The 23,428-nt window shown below is 32.3% G+C and overlaps 2 protein-coding genes across 16 annotated transcripts in view; one reads left to right on the forward strand and one right to left on the reverse strand.

Moving 5' to 3' along the window:
• The first annotated feature begins 4,129 nt into the window (after positions 1-4,129).
• Positions 4,130-10,218, forward strand: LOC115239471 (26S proteasome non-ATPase regulatory subunit 2-like). The gene is given in 13 exon segments (XM_029814012.1): positions 4,130-4,416; positions 4,605-4,781; positions 5,106-5,292; positions 5,804-6,100; positions 6,353-6,435; positions 6,629-6,864; positions 7,139-7,277; positions 7,416-7,536; positions 7,619-7,827; positions 8,016-8,133; positions 8,502-8,789; positions 8,949-9,143; positions 9,259-10,218. Coding segments are annotated over 13 exon segments (2,538 nt in total). The 3' UTR covers positions 9,460-10,218.
• Positions 9,778-23,428, reverse strand: part of LOC115239469 (actin-binding LIM protein 2) — a 31,262-nt gene continuing 17,611 nt past the window's right edge. For 4 of the 15 annotated variants that reach the window (XM_029814003.1, XM_029813996.1, XM_029813997.1 and 1 more), the window contains 11 exons: positions 23,084-23,402; positions 21,430-21,501; positions 20,679-20,862; positions 20,088-20,347; positions 19,724-19,991; positions 19,439-19,522; positions 17,651-17,751; positions 15,892-15,961; positions 14,584-14,666; positions 12,518-12,721; positions 9,778-12,322 (listed from right to left, as the gene is read on the reverse strand). In XM_029814003.1, the coding sequence (XP_029669863.1) occupies positions 12,209-12,322; positions 12,518-12,721; positions 14,584-14,666; positions 15,892-15,961; positions 17,651-17,751; positions 19,439-19,522; positions 19,724-19,991; positions 20,088-20,347; positions 20,679-20,862; positions 21,430-21,501; positions 23,084-23,402 (1,759 nt within the window). In that variant the 3' untranslated portion in view covers positions 9,778-12,208. Of the gene's footprint in view, positions 12,323-12,517; positions 12,722-14,583; positions 14,667-15,891; positions 15,962-16,136; positions 16,235-17,646; positions 17,752-19,438; positions 19,523-19,723; positions 19,992-20,087; positions 20,348-20,678; positions 20,863-21,429; positions 21,502-23,083; positions 23,403-23,428 lie in introns of those variants that run through there. The other 11 variants (XM_029814011.1, XM_029814001.1, XM_029813999.1 and 8 more) reach the window with 11 other exon arrangements.

A 23,428-nucleotide genomic window follows, 5' to 3' on the forward strand; every position in this document is an offset into this window, starting at 1 on the left:
TATTCGAGACGAATCGAACCCGATAACAGCAAAATTTAAGATATTTCAATTCAGATACTTTGCAAGATAAAATAAATTGACATAATTTCAAGTAATTAATTTTAAGCTATTTTTTGTAGCGTTTAAATAAATTAATTTGCCGATCTTTTTCTGATATCGGGGTACCCATTCGATTTGTCTCGAAGTTTTTAAATATCCGCACATTTTACGTTATATTCATATATACAATTTCGTATATAAAGTAATATTCAAAGAAGTATAAAAATTTTTTGAAGTAGTATACCAATTTGCGCATGTATTTTATTATATATATATATATATAGAATAGTACATATATCTAAAAATACTAATCCAAAACTAACGTCCTAGAGTGATGGAAATTCAGTATCTGCAAATAGTTTCTTAAAAGAAACCAAAAACTAATGTTAATATCCCAAGTACCTAGAGAAATAGTTTCTCAAAAGAAACCAAAAATTATATTAATTAATTAATAGTTAATTATTAAAATACATTCGTTCGTAACCATAATTTTTTTATCAAAAAAGTCACAAAAACGGACAAATCGATTACAATTTAAAATTACTAAAAAAATATAAATGTATACACAATAGCTATATCCATATTTAATCTACTGTTAAGTCTTTCTTTTTCATAAGAACAATAATAATATTAATACTAATAATGACAGAAGAACACTTTTATTGAACGTTAGAGCCGCTGCAGGAGGGAACGAATATCAAATCTTCCGGACTGCTCCCGATAGCAATGATTTCGGTAACGAATCAATGACAGTTACCATTGTCATTATCTTCAATTCACGAGATCGAAATTCATGCGAGAAAACGTGGTCTTCCATTATTATGAAATATATCTCTTTATTAAAAAATAAATGAATATAACGATTTTTGTGGAAATGTGGTTACGAACGACTATATTTATGCATAATAAAATACATGCATTGTTATTATAACTAATATTAAATGTGCGAATACAAATAATTCTCGGGTACCAACTGCTCGAAACGAATCAAACCCGATAACAGCAAAATTTAAAAAATTTTAATTCAAGCACTTTGTAAGATAAAATAAATCAAAGTAAGTATTTCAAATAATTAATTCTAACAATAAGCTATTTTTCTGTAGCATTTAAATAAATTAATTTGCCGATATTTTACTGATATCGGGGTACCCATTCGATTTGTCTCGAAATATTTTTTTAAGTATCCGCACATTTTTCGTTATATTCATATATATAATTTTGTATATATCATAATACTTTCAAAAAAGTATAAAAATTTTTTGAAATAATATGTTGATTTGGGCATGTATTTTATTATATACATATATAGAATAGTACACATATCTAAAAGCACTAATCCAGGACTGATGTCCTAAAGTTGCGGGATGTCCAATATCTGCAAATAGTTTCTTAAAAGAAACCAAAAACTAATGTTAATATTCCAAGTGCCTAGAAATAGTTTCTCAAAAGAAATCAAACATTATATTAATTGACACTTAATTTTTAAAATATGTTTGTTCGTAAGCATAATTTTTTTATCGAAAAAATCAACAGGAACGGACAAACTGATTGCAATTTGAAATTGCTTAAAAAAATTAATTTAAACACAATAGCTATATCCATGTTTTATTTACTGTTAAGTCTTTCTCATAGTCTTTCTTTTTCATAAAGACAATAATAATATTAATATTTAATTAATATCCCAACTAGATAAATAGTTTCTCAAAAGAAACCAAAAATTATATTAATTAATTAATAGTTAATTATTAAAATACATTCGTTCGTAACCATATTTTTTTTATCAAAAAAGTCAATAAAAACTGATTGCAATTTGAAATTATTAAAAAAATATAAATTTATATCCAATAGCTATATCCATGTTTAATCTACTGTTAAGTCTTTCTTTTTCATAAAGACAATAATAATATTAATACTAATAATGATGGAAGAACACTTTTAACAAAGAGAAGAAAATATATCTTTCTTCTAAAAAAATATATATACTGTTTAAATTAATTTCTTAATACAACTTTAAAGAAGCATATGGCGCTCGTCGTTGAGTTACTACCGAAATCATTACTTTCAGGAATCGCCAGGAAAATCTGGGATTAATTCCAATCCTGCAACAAAAACCCCAATTTTCAACAGAGCACCGAACTAGACGTCGCGGATAGATCTTACAAAAACTAATAAGAAATAATTCTCCACAATGAAGATTGTTTCGACTATTTGCCGGTACGAGCCAGACAACTTTATTAACGTTCACTTGACGAGAGGGACAGCGATCGCGTTCAAAAACAAAAAGAACGGAAAGAAAACGGAAAAATACGGAAAAAACGCGAAAAAAACATGGTGTTGTCGCAGTTAATTTATTAATTTATTTTACGAATATTTGGTTCCAATACGGATATTGTAAATACATCAATCTCTAATTAAAAGTAAAAATTCGTAATAATTTACTCGTGATTTTGCAATCAAAAGTGATCGTTAAATTTCGTAAATAAGAAGCTAATATTTAACTATTAGTTTAATATCGAATCTTCACACTCTTATTCGATATTTTTTATATTTAATACCAAAAAAGTATATATATTTGTAAAATTTGTAAAGTTTCCCGATTTTATCAACGACTCTTTGGTATGAAAACACACACGGTTAAATTTATGTATAAGAATATTTTTACGATACATACTTTAGATGTTAATTGTGAACTAATTTCTATATATTGTCATTATACGTGTTCTTTCGGTAATTTTTCGTGTAATTTACAAAAGAAAACATATTTCATATAATTTACATACAAGTAATAAATACAATTTTATATAATACAATTACAACATAATTATAATTATAATATTAGATTATAATTGAAATATAATTATAATTATGGAATTTACAAATTGGTGATGCGCTATCAATATCAAATAAATATATTCAATTTATATAAATTTTTCTAAGAATAAAATTGAAATTGGATAATATTATTATATATTTTAATCTTATTTCTAGCTTTTTCTTTAATGTCCTAATAGTTCCTATAGCCCTATAACAATCTTACTTGCTGGCTGAACCAGCGGAGATTTGGAAAACGTATCCCTAATCGCGTGTCCTAACCGCGTGCCCTACTCGCGTGACCTACTCGCGTGCCCTAATCGCGTACCCTAATCGTACTTTATGTATCTCTTGCTACGCATTTTAGCCGCCTATTTTGCGTAACCTATATCCATTCTTCGGGCCAGTTGGACCTACCTTTCGTTGCTCCTGACCACTTTCTGGATCGATCTCTAACCAGAGATCGAAAAAGGAGATATGCACTCCTTTTATCGCCGGCTATTTATTGTCGCCGGCGAATAAGCGTGTACAACTTATACATACTTGTGCATGTATAATATATACACACAAAATCTTTTTCAACTGTCAACATAAATTTGCTTTTAATTTTGGCTTGATTGATATTTTAATAAATAATCGTTACCACATATACCAGTCTCCACCTCTCCACAACATAACGAAACAAAAGCCGTGCGCTGCGTGTGACGGATAAACTGAGATAAACAAATTTATTTGACAGCATATTAATTAAAGCTTTTTCGTTGAAACGTCCAATTTAGCATTATAGAAACTTGATAAAATATTCAGCGTATACGGTAAGAAAAGCTTTAAAAACGATGAATAAACACAAGGAAGATAAGGAAAGCGATATGGTATGCATGTAATATTAATTTAAAAAAAATGCAAAATATATCAGAAGATGTCATTTAAAAAAATATTACGTATCAGATTGCGTATCATTATCTTTTCATGTTCTATATTACAGAATGAAGAAGATAAGAGATTGCAGGAAGAACTGCTGCAAACGGTCGACGTATTAAAAGTAAATAAATTTTGACAATTCTGTTGTCCATTTCGCGTAGTGAAAAATAATGTCCAAATGACATTAAAATTTATCAACTTTTATTTGCGATAATTAAAAAAGCCGTTTCTTTCTTAGAAGGAAATTTTAAACTTACATACTTTTCGCGTATAATTTTCCTATCAGGGTAAAGATGAGACAGCCATATTGTTATCATTGAATCATCTAAGGATGCTGATATGCACATCCACGACTTCGATGACTTCCGTTCCGAAACCTCTTAAATACTTGAGAGAGTTTTATCCAAGTTTAAAGGGTGCATACGAAAGACTCAAACAAAAGGAAGTAAAGACACGTTTTGCGGAAATTCTGAGTGTGCTCGCTCTAGCCGGAGGCACTCCAGCATTCAAGGATTGCTTGAATTTCTGTATCAAAGGGGCGGTGAATAATCCCGGTGAATGGGGTCATGAATACGTGAGGCAACTCGAAGTAGAGATAGTTGACGAATGGACGAATGCGCCGATCAAAGAGGAGCATGAGATCAGGTGAAATACATGTATTACTTAGAAGGTTAACACTCGATAATAGAAATAACAATTTATAATAGCAATTTACTAAAAATATTTAGATAATATATTAGTTTACATATTTTCAACATGGTAGAGCCATATATATGCTTACACTAGAAATGAGAAGTAATAAGATTGACGTAAAACTATTGTTCTCATCACAGAAAACGTCTTACACCGTTGATTAAAAGCATCATTTCATTTGACATAAAACACAACGCGGAAATACAGGCATGCGATTTGTGCTTGGAGATTGACGAACTGAATTTCCTCGCGGAACATTTGGATTCCACAAATTTTACACGAGTGTGTCATTATTTAATTAGCTGCGCGGCTTACAGGTAACTACAGCTGCAATAAACGCGATTGTAAGACATCATTCTGTAAAATTAAAATTATATTTATTTTACTTTTTAATATTACTTTTTAATACTAAACTTAATGTTTAGTTTAAAACATGAATCTACTTATATAAACAAAATGTAATTAATTAAATTGCATTTTAATTTCTACAATATATAAAAATTTAATCGTATAAATAAAACATGAGAGAATAAGAAAAGTTTAACGACGATTTATCCAACAAGCGACATAATCAGATCGCGCATTCAATTTCTATCGCTAGATTAGTTTCTGTATATGAACAATATTTATATATCTTTTAGTGAGGACACAGAGAGAAGACAAATATTAGAATTCGCCACAGAGCAATATCTGAAGTTTAACGAGTTTACAAGGGCAATTTTGATAGCGCTGCAACTTGCGAATTCAGAACTCATTTTCAAGTGCTTTCATGCTTGTCCTGACTCTTTAACGAGGAATCAACTGGCCTTGATCCTCGCGCGACTGCAAGTAATTTTCTGCATAATATGTATTCGCATCGCATTTAAGCACTTCATCAACATAGCGATAAATGGAATAAAACATATATGTATAAATCGAAAGTCATAATGGCTCAGAGAATTGCTATCCAAGAGAGAAACTAATTTCAAATATATTAAAATATATTATTAAAGACATATTTGTTAAGGATATATGAATTAAAACAAATCAAATAAAATTCGATTCTGCAAGTTTGAGTATTTAATCTTTAAAATTATAATTTTCCAATTTATTAGCGCCTTTTTTCTTTCTTAAACTTTTTAATGTGAGGGAGATATTTTTTCAATTTTTTATTAAAATTTATATAAACAAATCAAAATATATAAAAAAGCAGTTCAATTATGTAAAATTAAGTTTTTGATTTCAAAAATTAAAAGATATTCGCAACTATTCATGTTTTACGAAATAAATTGCAATTTCAATAAAATAGTGTCAGTGAGAAAATTGTTTAGTAAAATTTAATAACCGACGCTTTAAATAGGATCAGCCTTTGAGGATGGAATATCAAGGAAACGACGCCAAAGATATAGAGGCGATTTTCAGCAACGGCCATGTGAATACCCACTTCCAAATCCTTGCCAGAGAACTTGACATACTCGAACCGAAACTTCCGGAAGATATATACAAAAGCTGGTTAGTAAGTGGATCCAGGCAAATGGAACACGATTCTGCGAGGGCGAATTTAGCGGCGAGCTTTGTTTCTGGTTTCGTACATGCAGGTTTCGGCCAGGATAAACTGATGGCAAACACGTCTGACTGTTGGGTGTACAAGAATAAGGTTTAACCCGTGAAATCCTATTTAGCGCTAATTAACTTTTAAAGATACACAATTAAATATATAGCAATCATTTATTTTTTACGTAGCTATAAAAGACATATTATGTATGTAAATGATCATTGGAATATTATAAATATATTTCTCATTTGGTTAAACTAAATTATTTATCAGTCAACAAAACCAGCTTCAAAATTAATGTAAATTATAATATTTATAGTAATTTGCATAGCCTCCTGTCATTCTCTTTTTTAGGAGCATGGAAAGTTGTCAGCTACTGCTTCTCTGGGCCTGATACATATGTGGGACGTCGATGGCGGATTAGTTCCCATTGATAAGTCAGTATAAATTTTAACAATAAGCAGGGAAAGAAAATCACATACATCAAAAATTTAATTCTAATTTTTAAAAACGTTACTTTCTGGAAAAAAAAATTAACTGATAGACTGAATGTGTGAAAAGGATCCATCATTAAAAAATCGTTTCTTTAATATTATTAATTTTGGTTATTGATGATTCGTTCTCTAATAGATATCTTTATACGAATGAAGATTACATAAAATCAGGTGCCTTGCTAGCCATCGGACTAGTAAATTGTGGAATTCATAACGAATGCGATCCGGCTCTGGCGCTTCTCAGCGAGTATGTGAGCTCGAGCAGCCAGATTCTTCGCATCGGAGCTGTCTTGGGATTAGGTCTGGCTTATGCTGGATCCAGAAGAAAAGACGTTACCGAACTTCTGTCTCGAGTTTTAGCTGATGAGCAAAGTAAAATTTTAATTTAATTTAAATTAATTAAGACTAGAAAATACGCGAGAAAAAAAATGTGGTCCTTCGATGAGTACGCGCATAAATTGGAGAACCTCATCTGCTAAAAAAATTGAAAATAATTTTTAACTGATTTATTGTTTTTTTAAATTGTACAGTTTTTTAATATATATATTTTTATAAGATATATATTGTGCATAGTTTGAATTGAAATTCTTGACTCGAAGAAATATAAAAATCGTTAATTACGCTATAGCGTTCTGTATATTTTCAGATAATATGCAAGTATTATCACTAGTTGCCATCTCCCTGGGCCTCGTGAATGTTGGCTCGGGAGATTCCGATGTGTCTTCAACTATTCTGTTAAAATTATTGGGGCTATCTGTAAAAGAACTTGTTACTACGCATTCCAGGTGCCGCATAATTATATTATATTATATATTGATATTTTACATGTATTATATTATAGATTAATATAATACATGTAAAATACTAATTATATATAGTATCAAAATAAACCCATAATACATAGAAATCATTTTCATATGCAGATTTTTGGCGTTAGCTCTGGGAATGATTTATATGGGAACTCGAGACGCCATAGAAACACCATCCGCGGCACTTGAAGCTCTACCAAAGCCGTACAATTTTGCCTCGCAAACCATGCTACAAGTAAAATTATTTATTACATGATCTTGTTGAAAAATAATGTGTCGAATCTGATATTCAAATCTAGTAAAAGCACGTCTCTTAGATTTGCGCGTATGCGGGCACCGGCGATGTTTTGATAGTGCAAGAACTATTAAGGATCTGTTCGGAAGCAACTGAGGAAGTAACGAGTGTGAAAACTACGCCTGAAAATACTCCGATACCAAGCTGTTGCGATCAAAGAAAACCACAAGTCACCTCTGCTACGTCAGAAAAGAACAAAAAAGCTGACAATCAAACCGAGGAGACTGCTAAGTAAATATTTTTGTCAAAGTCTTAATAAAGATATAAATATGAAATAAATACATAAATAAATAAAATATATAAAAATTGTAATATAGAGTGTATAAATATTAGTAAATTAATATAATTTAATTCTTAGATAAATATATTTTGAGAAAGAAATAAATGGTGTTGTAAGATATATTTCTTTGCATATTTAGGATTAATTAATGTTTTATTAACATTAGAGACATTGAAGCGCCGCAGGCAATAGCATCCCTTGGAGTAGGAGTAGTCGGACTTGGAGAAGGAAAGGAAAATTCGAGAATCTTTGGTCAGGTGAGAAGCTAAATCTTCGTAAGTCCTTAATGAACTTTGATGAATATTTATGGGAGCGCTCCTATATATATATATATATATATATATATATATATATATATATCTAGGAACAGAAAGAGACAAAGAAACAGTTAAACATCAATTTATCTTAATTAATATTTATGGGTTCTCTTATAGTTCATTCATAATACTACGATTTAATGGAGATTCTCCGTCTCTTTCCTCGAGGCAGACTTATAAAGAGACGGAGAATCGCATTTAAAGTGCATTTGACTTTAACTGATATTTATTATGGGAACGTGGTCCACATACACATACACAGTTCTCGCAATCATAAATCTTCGCTACAATTACGTTAATGAATATAGGTCGGAAGATACGGTCCAACGCCAGCGCGACGGGCTATGCCACTCGCGATGGCTCTGTCCTCTCTATCGAATGCCGACCCAGCAGTCCTGGACGTGTTAAACAAATATAGTCACGACCACGACGCCGATGTCGCTCTCAATGCGATCTTCGCCCTCGGTTTGGTAGGTGCCGGTACGAACAATGCACGGTTAGCGACGATGTTAAGACAGCTGGCAGCTTATCACGCGAAAAATCCGTCTCACCTGTTCCTCGTACGCATCTCTCAGGGCCTGGTGCATTTGGGCAAGGTAGAAATCTCGATAACAAAATAAGAGAGCTTAAACGCAATTAAGTGTATTGTAAATGAATGAATAATAACAACTGCTTTCTCTGATAAATTTTAGCTCTCTTATTCTTAATATAAATTTTCTCGATCGTATTTTTAAGCGTGTCATTTTTCCATCCAGGGTACTTTATCCTTATCGCCCTTGCGGTACGCCTCGAAAGTCTTAGATTATACCGCTTTGGCTGGACTGATGGTTGTCCTTGTTGCATGTCTAGATTGCAGAAATCTTATACTATCGCAGTCTCATTATTTGATGTATTGCTTGGCGGTCGCGATGGAGCCAAGGTGGTTGGTTACCGTCGACGAAAATCTTAAGGTAAAGATACAAGAGCCTGCCAATATTAACCAATCAATTGATATAAAAAAAGAAATATTCTAAAAGAAAAGAGTTTATATTAAGATTTTCACACTTTTTTACCGATATTTTACAGAATTTGCCGGTATCAGTGAGAGTCGGTCATAATGTAGATGTTGTGGGAAAAGCGGGTAATCCAAAATCCATTGTCGGCGGTCATGTACAAACCACACCGGTATTGCTGTGCGCGGGTGAAAAAGCAGAATTAGCGTCAGACCAATACGAATCACTTTCTAGTGTGCTGGAGGGTTTCGTGATCCTTCGCGAAAAAGTATAATCCTGTGTGTATTAATCTTGCATTCAATGTGTTGTTTCTACTCGTGCGCGATTTAAATTTTTTACAGCAGGCTATAATAGATTAAAAGAATTTGTTTAACATTCTGATGATTGTTTTGGATTGTCTCTCGATTTGACTGCATCTCCTCTACAAGAACTATCGTCTACAAATAAAGTCGAATGCTAAAAAATTTTCTTTAATAGACAGATCTATATAAAACAAATTAGGAAAAAAAGATGATGCATATATAGACTTCGTTGCGGGATATTTGTTGATCAATGATCAACGAAATGGTAACAATGGCGACGGATGTTTAGATTTTTTATATACGTTTGCATTTATTTAACTTTAGGGACTAGCGGAAGCAATGTGCTCTATACAACAGAAACATACATTGGTTCGCATTGCACAGTGGGAACAATAATGCTACACCATGATCAAGAATACCGGACACATGAAAAAAAAATCACCAAAACCGGCCGCGAGGATCATTTAGATTATAATGAAAATAAAATAAAAAAGACAATCACGTGAATGTATTACGCGAGTAAAACACATTCATAAAAAAAATTGCAATAATGTAAATCTTAAATAACTAAAAATAATGAAGTAATTGCATGTTTGCGATCATGGAGCACGTTGGACCTTCTTTGTGATAAAGCGGTTATCCAAGCAACACAATGGTTTGAGATACGTCTAAAAGATTGTCACCAAGTGAAAAATCGGAACATATTGCCGGACGGCTGATCGGGATCGTGTTGTCTCGGTAGGAATTTAAGTATTACACAAATGTAGCGTGCTTAGAACGCTTGTAAGACTAACGATTCCTCTCTCGCGTGAAATGTCCCATGACATTTGCTTAGTAGGCACATGATGTAGGGTAAGGAGGCGAAGTGTGTGTATGTATAGTAAAACGCAGTTAATTCGATAAAATATCGCATGCGCGTCGACAATACAGTAGTTCGGTGACTTCGTTTAAACGAATATATCAACCTTATCGGACGCATGCGTATCTGCAATACATAATAAACACATGTATGATAATCATACATGGTTGGCGTAATAGTCGATACGTCGTGTATTTTTTAATTATATGAAAATTCAACTTTATTCGCGTTGAATAAATTAGTTTTCTATTTAATGAACGCGCATACGTCCGGTATATTCAGCTTGCTACATGCGATCTATTCCTTCAAAATTTTTTTTATTCTGTGCAGGACCTAATTTAAGGGTGGAGGATGTGAATGCCGTAATATCTACAAAATTAATATTTTAATCAGTAATACATATCGATAACATCTGAATATTGTCTTTATATTTCGTAAGTAGCATAAAACAACTTTTGAAATAGAATAAACTCGAAATATGATAAGAATGACTTGTGTACAAAATGCATTTCTCTTTCTGAATGTAAAATATAAAAATCTGTTGTGAATTTATTTTTTGATCACATAAACGTTGTATATAAAATAAATGCTTTATTATATAAATATTAATAAACGTTGTATATAAAATAAACGCTTTATTATATAAATATTAAATATATGATTATTAAAAATCGATTACCAGTTTTTATATTTTTAATAGATAAATCGACATAAACATTTTCAAAATTTGATTTATGCCATTTTTAAAATGTGAGAAATGCTATAAATTTAAATGTGGCAATATGTAGCAATATGAATGCTATATATTGGTAAAATGTAATAAAACATACATTCTGATTTAATGACAAGTCTTTTGATGGTTTGACTATGTTGGATCCACCACGACTATAAATTTGGTCCTGATTTTCATATTTATACTCTAATGTAGAGTGATCTAATGATCGTAGTCTATCGCAATCTGCATCGCAGAGTGTTTACTTTAGTTATTACATTCAAGGATAATTAAAAACATTGATATATCTCCTCACACAAAAAATACCGCAAGCGATTCTATAAAGTAATCCTTGCCACAGAGTAAATTAAAACGCGACAAATTCACACACAAATTATTCGATTAATCAGCGTATTCGTACCATTCAGCAAGCTGGGCTCACCCTACTTATACTTTTAACTCTTCATGTTGTACATAGTAAAATATAATAATAATATTAATAGTATAGTTAAAAATTAATAATAATAATAAATCCTATCATTGTAGCATCCCTTGCGTCATAATCTCCACAAGGTTAATATATATGTATGCGATTTAGCGAATATGCAGTTACTATGAAACTTTTCTAGCTGCTTTCTCACGCCGCTTTTCGATATTTCGATTAACTTCTTATTTACAATAGCAAATTGTATTAAGAGCTTTAATCGCAATCTTCCCTATTTGATTATCTTCTCGTCTATATTTTAATATCAGCCGTCATTGCGTACTCGCGTTAACATGTGTGTAAGTGAATCTAAGTCACAATAGAATTCCAAATGGTAAAATTCAAGAATAACTATGTCACTAAACAAATCGGGTCATAGATAAAGCTGCTTGGATTCATTGCTGCGAGAAAAAGTTGACAATAAGTGGCAGTGATTCTGTGTCATTACATGTATGTATGTGTGTGTATTAAGATGTATCTGTTCCTGTCTAAAGAACTTCTATTTTGCAAGCATACACCGATTTGGCAGATGCTCGCAAGGTCGTCGAACACATTTTTTTCTCCGCGATGCATCTACCCAGGCAGTAGGAATGTACAGTCTGTACCACAGTATAACACAATCGTGACACAATGCGGGTATATAATAAGTAAAATGTGTAAAATGAGTTAAAATAGCCGAACACGTCTTTTGATTTCGTTGCGACGCCACTGTGGCATTCTGTAGAATTCCGCTCGAGAACACTGGAGAATGACTTCGAACTCTGCATCGGAGAGATGTCGCTGAATAAGAAAGAAAGCTTTGAATTACTTTTGTTGCGATAATAATTGTAATTAATTGATGCATGTATTAATTAATATATTATTAATTTCGATAAATATAATGATAATAAATAATACTGTTATTAATGTATAATTATTTAATTATTTATAATTAATTGATTAAATAATGGTTTGCAACGGTGACATATCACTCACTTCGAGATTGCAACGATCCACATCAGCTGGCAACCTGTAGTTGGTGATAACAAGTAAGTGATAAGGATAAAGTTTGGGTGGTTCGGTTGGTGCAGCACCCATGTCCGGTAGCGATCTTCTCACATGATGACCTCCGTGACCTCCAACAACCGAACCTAGGCCACCTGTATACGTGGTGGATGATGGGATGATCCCACCATCATTCTAAACCACGATTATACAAAATTATAAATTTAACTGATAGGAGTAGACGCGAAGATAAAAATAAGACATTAACACATGGACGATACATGAATAGTAAGTAGAAGTTGCACTTGCGCATTCTTTCTTTAAGTTTCCACGAAAGAAAAACTAATTTGAATAAAACAGAATAAATTTCATAACACAATATAATAAACTGTATTGTTAAATACAAGATTTGATTGGTTAAGTTGATTTTATATTGAATATAAATTTTATAACAGATTCGCAAAATACAGGAAGATAGAGTTCTTTAATATGTAAATTACAGAAAAAAAAGAATTCTGTTGGCATCTCCAAAAATATTCTTGTCAGCGTCCATGAACATTAAACACATTATTTTCACACTGAAAAACTGTTCATCACATAATAAATTTATATAATTAATGGATTGATTGTCTTATATGCACGAACGAATAATCAAATTCGTAGGACTCAATAAGCCGCCTCAATAGACAATAGTGACTCTATTAATTCTTTGGTTAATCAATTTCCAGCTGAGAATATGTTACATCGCGCGCAATTCAGGTTTCAAACGTTTTAAATTTCTTAGATATTGATAATAAATTCATTTATTCGAAGATAAATCGAAGCAATATTCCATGCATTTTAATCTTTTTTTTTCAAAAATTTTCAAAATTTCTGCTATTTATTGTTTATAATTATGATTATTCATACTGACTATAATTTTCTGGATGCAAATAATGTGTGCATATACCATACATGCATTTTTTGCAATTAAAAAATTTTGTATACCCAACAAATATAATTTAATGTGTGAATGATTTATTGACCAGATATTATCAAGAGAGGACATTTATATAATATTGAATAATCCATTTCCACAAAAAGTCAATAATATAACATCGAATCTCTTTGATAATGAAAATATATAATTTATTTAGTTTTTTGTATTATCAAAATTACTAAATAAACTATACAAAGTTATATAATGAGATTTCTAATAATTATGTAATAATTTCTCAAAATCGAATGTTTCCGGATGCAAAATACATTACGTAACATTAAAATTTAAAAGAGAAGAAAAATATATTTTGGCTGATAAGACTAAATAGCGTGAAATAGATCAAATTAATTCGATTAATTAACTTAGCTTAATTAAAAGATGAAAGAGGCGTTTGATAAATCAAATATGCAACATCGAGCAAATTGAGAGTAAGTACAAACAATCGAAAATGCGAAACTCAAAATCATAGCAAAATGTACAGCATGCATGCATATTCATATTATACATAGAATTATATGTACAATATATTACATTGTAATATAAAAATGTAGCAAATTATATATAATCATACATATATGTATAAATAATGGGCATATTTTATTTATTAAATAAATTTCAAATGTACAAACTGTATTGCCTTATGTTTTTCAGATAAATGTGTGCACTTAATGTACCACATCTGCAATTATGTCGAAACGTGCTTAAAATGCTTTAAATAAAATTACATTTTCATAAAATCCATTTATTAGAATAATCAAATTGAATACCAATAAAAGAAATGTTCGATGAAAGTTTCTTGCCTTTAAAAGTCCAGCGAGCAATTGTTTATTTCTCGAAAAAGAATACTGTGTGTATGTGTGTGTGTGTGGTCTCACACTTATCAAATACTTATTTAATAATAAGGAATTAATAATATAAATAATTTTATACTTATAAAAAGTTTGTTATAATCAACATAAAAAAAAAAGAATCTTGAGATTAATGTAGAAGGAGACATAGTTAAATTGCAATATGATATTTAAATTGTTCTAATAAACAGAATTATGTTATCATACAGGTGCGAAAACAAACTACAAACCATGCTAATTCGCCGGGAGTAGTATGGGGCTGTGGTACATACCAATGCCCGTCGATCCACATCCGTGATGCTGCCTGTTGATACTAAAATTGGGGAAAATGTGAAAGAAAACCATATCAAACCATGTTGCACAAACCATTTCCTATGTTAACTACAATCTGTTTTTAATCAATAATGTTCCCCTTTCATTACCTGTCTGTAGCTTTCACAACTTATGCCTGAAAAGATGCGCAGAATAGCACAAACAATTATTTAATTAAAAGTAGACAAAGTAACGTGGGAACATGATTGTTTCATAATAATTCAATGATAAATTTGCTACAAAATTTCCAGATTTATAAATGGTTGTCTACGTTTTAAGAATATATTGAAGAACTAAAGAGATTCAATGATATCGCGTTATATGTATAATTTTCTGCGAGAGTGTAAAAATATAATTAATCTTATTGTCTCTCTTCACAAATTTAGCACGATTATTTACTTGAGATAGAAAACTGTCGTAAAATATACACCGTAAATAATAGTCTCGTAATGAATAATTAAATAAATAAATATCGTTTTCACAGATATTTAAGTAGACAAAGTCGTGTATGAGACGGCGTACAACAAGCCAATGAACAATGTATAACGTTTCACAGGGGCAGTGCGATAGCTCGCAGAGATATTAGTCAAGCATGCAGGAACAAGGCGAAACGAAATATGTAAAGAAAATCATAGCAGAGACGCGCTTGCAAAAATCACCAGCAGTTCTATCACAAGCTATGATAATTCGCGTGTTAAATGGATATAAGATTTCTCAAGAATCGTAGCATCTTCTCTGAAACATAAACATTTGTCAAATATATCTTCGTTATAAAGACGATCAGAACAGTAATTTTTGAAATAAATAATAATTACAAATTTTTGATAAATTAAAATTTAGATGACCTTAAGCAAATTTTATTTGATTTATGATATTTAAAAAAACCAAGATATTCAATTCTAGAAAGAAAGACACAGTAAATAAAATTTTTATTAATAAGAGCTTCAAATGAGATTACTGCGATGAGATGGCTCCAAATTGAGGTCGTAAAATTTTATTTTAGATTCTATTTTAAAACTCTTCAATATATCTCAGATTGGCACTGAAAAAATTAGTTAGCGAAAGTTTTCTTTCGATTTGCAATAATATTGTATAGGTATCACATCTATCCAATGCGCGTAAAATTCGCAAGCGCGTCAAATTTGAAAAGCCTAGTGTAAACAAGTGAGAGAATCCCGTGTATGCAGCGGGGACCGCCGTCGATCGGTCCCCCTCGTTTTACTCACTGTCCGACTTGCCAGATGAGAAATCAGTGCTGTGAGTCTTGTCGCCCATCCCGCTGAACGAATAATCGCCCTAGACGACAGAAAAGCGTTATCTTAGAAAAGCGTGATACGCTCGGCCGCCGTGGGTCGATTTCTATCAATATGTACTCTTTCTTCTATATATATATATATGTATGTATAATTTGCACTATCAGCGCGGCGGTGCACGTCGCATCGTCGATTGTGACTTGCGGTGCGAGACTTACAGGGAGAGCAGACACGGAACCGCCGGTCGAGGAGAAGGTGTGACTTCGCGGTGCCAGACCGTACCCCGGCTTCGGGATGTGCCGAAGGGAGCTCACAACTAGTTTGCAAATCAGTCAATCGACACAGATATTACTGATTAGTCTCAGCGATGATTTCAATTCGCTCAATCCCATACGAATGCCCAACGTTCGCTTGCCAGATTTTTTTCGATACCGTTAAACTCTATCCGGAGCCATGTCGCTCCCTTGTGTCACCAAAGTCAACCACTGTCAGGGATTTCCCTTTATCTCTTTGCGCCCCAACAATTATACATTTGACATTTCCTATTTTTTCCAATGTTTCTTTGCTAAGAATTCGGATCGATTTATAAAAAGACCGATATCCATTAACATATACATGCGATGTGAATTATTAATTTTTCATTTATTTGTTCCTGTATCTTTTACGTATAATTATGTTACGCAACTAATATTTAAAATAAAAGTAATCTTTAACAAAAGTTGCTGAAGTAAGAGATACAAGTAAGTCGTACTGTTAAACACGTCCTGTAGAATTTAACTTAGATTACATCGCATGTAAGCAAGGATATCTGTGAAGTAGCCATCTCGAATATATTATCGCATCCCCATCGGCAAACGGCGCTTAAAGGAAACCGATAGTTTCGAGTGCATAAAGCAGTGACTCTTAAAATAGAGTACGCGACTAAAAAAAAAAAAAAAAAAAAAAAAAAAAAAAAAAACAAGCCAGCACGCTGAAGTAAGAGATACAAGTAAGTCGTACTGTTAAACACGTCCTGTAGAATTTAACTTAGATTACATCGCATGTAAGCAAGGATATCTGTGAAGTAGCCATCTCGAATATATTATCGCATCCCCATCGGCAAACGGCGCTTAAAGGAAACCGATAGTTTCGAGTGCATAAAGCAGTGACTCTTAAAATAGAGTACGCGACTAAAAAAAAAAAAAAAAGAAAAAAGAAAAAAGAAGAACAAGCCAGCACCTCCATGTAAATACAATAGATTTTTCTCGTAAGCGCGCCCGCCGTATGATGACAAGTCAAAAATTTTTTTCTACTAGAAACGTAAGAAAAAATAGAAATGGCTTTTAAAAAACAAAATTATGATATATGTATATATATATATATAGCTATATATGTATTAACGTATATCTCTTACAATATAAGATTTAAAATTACAAAAATTAAATTATTTTTAAAAATTATCAGAAATTTCAGATTATTGTTATATGAATGTCAATAATAATAATAAGTCTATTATTTCATCGTCAAATATACTTTACATACCTACATTGCACGTGCAATTTACAATTCCTAATTGCATAAAATAATAAATGATCAGATAATATAATACATTAAAATTTTTCTAAAAATGGATACACAAAAATGGAAACTATCTGAACATCGTTATATAAAAAAACTAATTAAATATTTGAAAGCGGATTTGTGATTTGACTTGGGACCAACGGCGGACGAATTGGAAAGTTTTCGGACTCACCGAGTGATAGTGCCTAGCGGCGTTTGGAAGAGTGAAGGCGCGCTGAGTACCAAGGGGTGGATAGTTTCTGGGAGCCGGGGAGCGCGCCGATGACCTCCCAACTGCCGCCCACGCAAACACAACACAAACACAAAAACACAAAATAGAGACACGATGATAGTAGACGACAGGTAGTAGCGTCGTGACTAACATAGATTGTCGTAATCTATTAAATCTAGAACGCTAACTCTTGAGATTAGCGACTTTGTTACATTATATACATAATAGATATCTTTACAATTTACATTCAATTACATTTAAGGCGAAGAAAGGATTAAATAAAAAATTTCTAATGTTTTGCAAGCACTAACAGTAACGCAGTTACTAAAAGTTGCGATAATTAGCCAGTACTAATTTTTTATCAATCAATATATAATAGTTTATGATAGCAACCTTTGTGATAGCAACCGTTTATGATTGCCTCTTTCAACATTATTCCGCTTTGTTTCTTGCAACTATATTCTTTTAATATAAAATTAGACTGATAAATATTTCATATTAGCGTTCTAAAGTTAGCTGATGATCCAATATTGGAAGATATTATAATATAAAGCAAAATTCTATGTATCTGTGAAAAAGCGAAGATGTGCAGAAAAGAAATAACCATCATGCGCTGGCAGCAATAAAATAAAACATTTATTATGCCAAATTATCTTCCAACATTGTAGATGATACTTGCGTAACTGGAAAATATATCTAAAAATTAACCATCTCTAAGAAAGTATTAATATTAAAATTTTTTTTAGCAATTCAATTTATCAATTCTCAGAATTAAAAACAATTTATTAAAAGATAAAATTTTTAGCTATATTTATTTATTATTATTTATGAATTAAATAGAAAATTAAGATAATAAAATCGTTCTTCTATTGCAAAGAAATATTGCAGTTGTAAATAAAGTTGAAAGAAATTAAATATCTCGATAATATATTCACTTCAATTCATTATCAATCTTGATATTGAATGTTAACTTTGATTAAATTTAAGCCAAATAATTATTGCGATAATTATTCAAATTCTACTGAAGCATAGAGAAAAGAAAATCGATAGTTTCATCAAAATCTAGTTCGAGTTTTATCTAAAGGTAAGGTCGTGCCACGAAAATGAGAGTGATATGCATTGGGGGCAATGTGTGTTCGTGTATAATGAACTTCGTGGTCCCAAGTGCCATGCAAAATATAGGACAGAAACAATTACCTCGGGAAATGATTTCCAGGGCTAAAGATTGCAATGGTAATTTAACTGTCCATTATTTTGAGGTTCTGGTTGACGCGCTGCCTGACACAGCTCAACAAACAAAAAGATAATAAGGCAAGCACATCGAATTAAGGGACGATGCAACATGCATAGGCAGCATACATCACCTGTTAGAATAATTGGGCGTCCAATGTGTAGTTTTTGGTGCTATATCCCACTTAAAACAAAGTCCTGCTCTAGTTACGTATTGTTATCATCGTTTGTTAATTAGCGTAAAAAACCCTCCCATACGTGATGGTTTGCATTTGCCGATTCTGTCGTGCTCCATGTAGCAAACGTTTTTTTCAGTGGTAAAATTGGACCATTTACGACCTCCCGCCCTGGGAAACCCCGCTCTATCGAGACTCACAGTTCTCTAATCGATGTTACTTCAAACGGTAGAGTGGTATGTTAGTGTCATGTGCGAACGTGTGGACATGTATGAGATGATCGTTACTTATGTTAATGAAACAATAACGAGTGGCGCGTTACAAGTGGCAAACGGAAACTCACCGTTGTAGCTAGGACCACTGGATTTGTAACTGAAGCCATCGTCGTCTTCCCAAGGACGTGCATGGTCGATATTTCGCGAAGGTGCTGTAACAAAATGTTGAGATTTTCTATAAATTTTATATAAATGTTTGCATTAGATGCAACATATATTGTTCGTAGGCGTTTGATCAATTTGTGTTTAACAAAATCATGTATCTTTCTCAAAATGTTATAAATTGAATTAAACGAGTTAAATCGCTGAAAAGTCTTTATATTAAAACAAATACAAAATTAATTATAACTTACATGCACCCACGGGACTCTCATAACGCAATCGGTATGATGGTTCTCTGGCAGCAGATGGTGTCCTTGAGGCATTTCTAGGATCAACGTTCGCAGCTCTATGTCTCAAATTTTCTCGATCTTTTTCGCGATCTTGCAGGAATACTTTAGCTATTCCCGTATCGATCTTGCTCAGCTCGTCCTGCTCCTTTTTCAGTTTTTGCTCCGCCTCTTTGATGTACGTTGTTGTTTTGTTGTCCACTTCATCCTCGTCATCAGATGCAGGTACTCCCTAAATTAGAAATAGACAACAAACATTATTTAATCACTAACACACAGTATCATTGAAGGAATAAATGGGAAAAAGGATCAAGCAATAAGATAATACCTTATATGTATCGGACCATCGTCTACGTCTCTCAGGATCAGTGTAAGGATACGGCGGAGCGGGGAAATCGTCTCTTTCGATTGGCGGTTGAGCACCTGGAGGTGGCTTCATGGCGTCCGGATAATGAGCCAATTCTATCGGCTCGTCGTTATCCACCTGACTTGCTGGCGACTTAGGTCTGGTGTCGCTCAATGCATCGACCAAGGCTCTCATTCCTGATCTACTGCTGCGTCCACCGCTACTTCTTATCGAACGAGATGCTACGTAAAAAGAACAAATGTGTTGTCGTACAAGCTACAAATAAACTAATTAGAAAAAATAAATTAATTAATAATCTAAATGCAAGCAATGTCCTCGTAAATTTTTGAATATAATATTAGAACAAAAAAAACGTTCTTTCAAATATTTTATTAAAAAAATTAATAAGTTAATTTTTTCACACAACACATCCATAAAAAAAATTAATATTTTATAAATTTGATATAGAGACTCTTAGTGAGCTATAATTTCTCTATTGCTGATCTTCAAAATATATTAAAGAAGCTTTTCAAATTCTAATAAAAATAAATAGAAATAGAAAAAAAAACTTACAGCTAGGTCTATGGAAATGCGGGCTAGTTGGGGGTTTATCATACGGCTGTATTGGTCGTCTCAGATATCCTTGACTGGGCGTTTCAGTCAAATAGGAGTAAGTGTAAATCCTAGATACATCTTCTACTGGTCGTCCGTATTCCCTCAAGATCAGACCGGGACTTCCAGTTCGCGCAGGATAATACTGAGGCAATTAATGAATTTATATCACGCATGTAGGATAGTTTGCTTTTTGCGTAAACGTTACATCAGTTATATAAGGTGTGTAAAAAATTGAATAAACGAAAAATAAAAAAATCGCCCTTTATATAGCATTTTAAAGTTTTCTTTTATTTTTTGTTCTTTTTAAAAAATTAATATTATTCTGATTATATTTGGATTTTTAACGCACCTTATATATGAAAGAAAAATATTGTGCAAGGCAAGTAACGCTCTGTTATTAAAAGATCACATCAATTTTCTCTCTCTCTTTCTTCATTTATATTATATTTACGATCTGAAAAACAGATACAATTCATAACTAAAATTAATTAAAAACGATCGACGATGTAATTCGGTTTTATAGAAATCTGCTGCTAAATTTTACGTCGCGTATACCGCCGTCTTTCGTTCGACGGATCGATACAATTGAAATCGGATCGCGAGCTTTTAACAGAGCGAAAACACGCGATGCTAAGAAAAGGTAACGCACGAAAAGTGATACCAGAAATACTTGTCGAGAGAGTGCTGTGCTAAGTGACACATGGCATACCTTGCGACTGAGGCTGCTGTAAGGGCTGCACAGCGATCCGTTCAGGCTTGGCGTGCGTGACCGCAATGAAAACTATACACAATGACCGTGCGAAAAAAGTAAACAACAATTAAGGAAAGCAATAATAAAAAAACTTAATTAAAAAATTGAAAAATAATAATATAATCTCTCTGATGTGTGTGTGTTTGTGTGTTTTGCTTGTTTTCTACGTCGAGGCGTGCGTGAAACGAGAAAAACGGTAGAACAATAAGCCAGCCAATCTCGAGGCAAAAGATCAAGCTATACACAAAGCTGACAAAATAGTGAATATCTTTTCAGCTCTACGGAATGTTTTGCTCTATATATATATTACTACTATACAAAATATTATCATAACATATAGATACATATGTCAAGAGTGCCAAAGCGTTTCGTAGAAAAATTTGCAATATAGAATGTAAACTAGCATTTATCATCTAGTCTAGAATCTAGAGAATGTTCCATCATATTATCTTACGATATTATTTACAAATAATTTTTTTTTTAAATTGCAGGGGAACCCTGCATTATCTTTTAATGTAACGAAACATTTGGCTTCCTCTGTTATCGTAATTAAAAAATTCATTTATGCAGACGAATACAATATAGTACAAATATAATGCGGCTAACAAAAGTCGAGTAATGCAAGTGCTAGATATAAATAGTAGCATGCAGACACATTTTTTTATTTTCTGACATATAATATATATATATAATCTTTTTTTTATCAATATCGACATAAAAACGATGAACCAACTATTTAATCATACGATGCTAAACTCTTGATTTTAAAAGAATTTTATCTCTTATGGATTTTTAATATGCAATGAATAATTCTTATCTAGCAAATGTTCTTATAACGGTAGATGCTAAATAAGTAACTAAAATTATATACAATTGAAAAATATAAATCCGTTCTTTAAATTAGGACAAAATTAAAGTTGGACACTTAATCGCGCGTGGAACGTGATGCGATTTCCATTCACCGTTTGAGATACGCGAGTGTTGCTTCGATTTACTGCATCTACGTCACTGAGTGCACCATAAAGAGTATATCATGAGTACTTAATATTATCTTTATTCTAATTTTTCGCTATTTGATCTATGATGATTCTTCAAACACTTTTTAATTATTCGTGGAATAATTATTGTTTAAAAAAATAAAATTTCTTGAAAGCAGCCTATATATAGGCATATGTTTATACATATTAAATAATTGTTAGGGTGTAAATAATATTGCATTGATTATACCCTGCGTTAGTCTACAAAATCGAAAGCTCCCTTTCATCATCTTATATTTTATGCGAACCATAATAATGACCAAAAACATTATACGAAATACAAATAGCATGTGTGTAGCTACTTTTTATTCTCAACAAGCTATAATAAAAGCGCACATGGGAATAAAACAAAATGCGATATTTTAAAATATGTTAATTGAACAATCAACTATCATATACAACAATCATATCCACCACTAAATATATTAAAATGCTACAATATTGCTTCGTCAGTTCTTGTATAGTTAAATTATAAAAAATAAACAAGCTTTTTTTCTAACAGCTTAAATCAATTACACGAATGTACAGAATAAATATGCCTAAACGGCGAATTTCACCGATTGCGCCGAACTTACCTGCATCTCCGAAGCGCTGCTGGAGATCCTCTCCGATTCTCGATGCTGCGGGGTGTGAGCATCGTGTCCATTCACGATACCATTCGGTCCGGTGGTAGGTCCTGGACCACAGCGCGGGTGCCATATGGCGGCACCTTGTAGGTACATTTCCTCCCCGTCGCCGAACGGATCGCCACATTTCGTACAGCGCGCACAAGTCGGGTGGAAATGATGATTATCGCCGGCCTGTAAGACCTTGCCGCTGATGTAACGGTTGCAGTAGGCGCACTTTACCCCGAACTGCTTTTGATAATCCTTTTCGCAGTAAGGCACCCCATCTCTGTCAAAAAAAAAAAAAAAAAAAAA

The sequence above is a fragment of the Formica exsecta genome, unplaced genomic scaffold (genome assembly GCF_003651465.1).
Source record: "Formica exsecta isolate Colony F162 unplaced genomic scaffold, ASM365146v1 scaffold38, whole genome shotgun sequence".
Lineage (NCBI taxonomy): Eukaryota > Metazoa > Arthropoda > Insecta > Hymenoptera > Formicidae > Formica > Formica exsecta.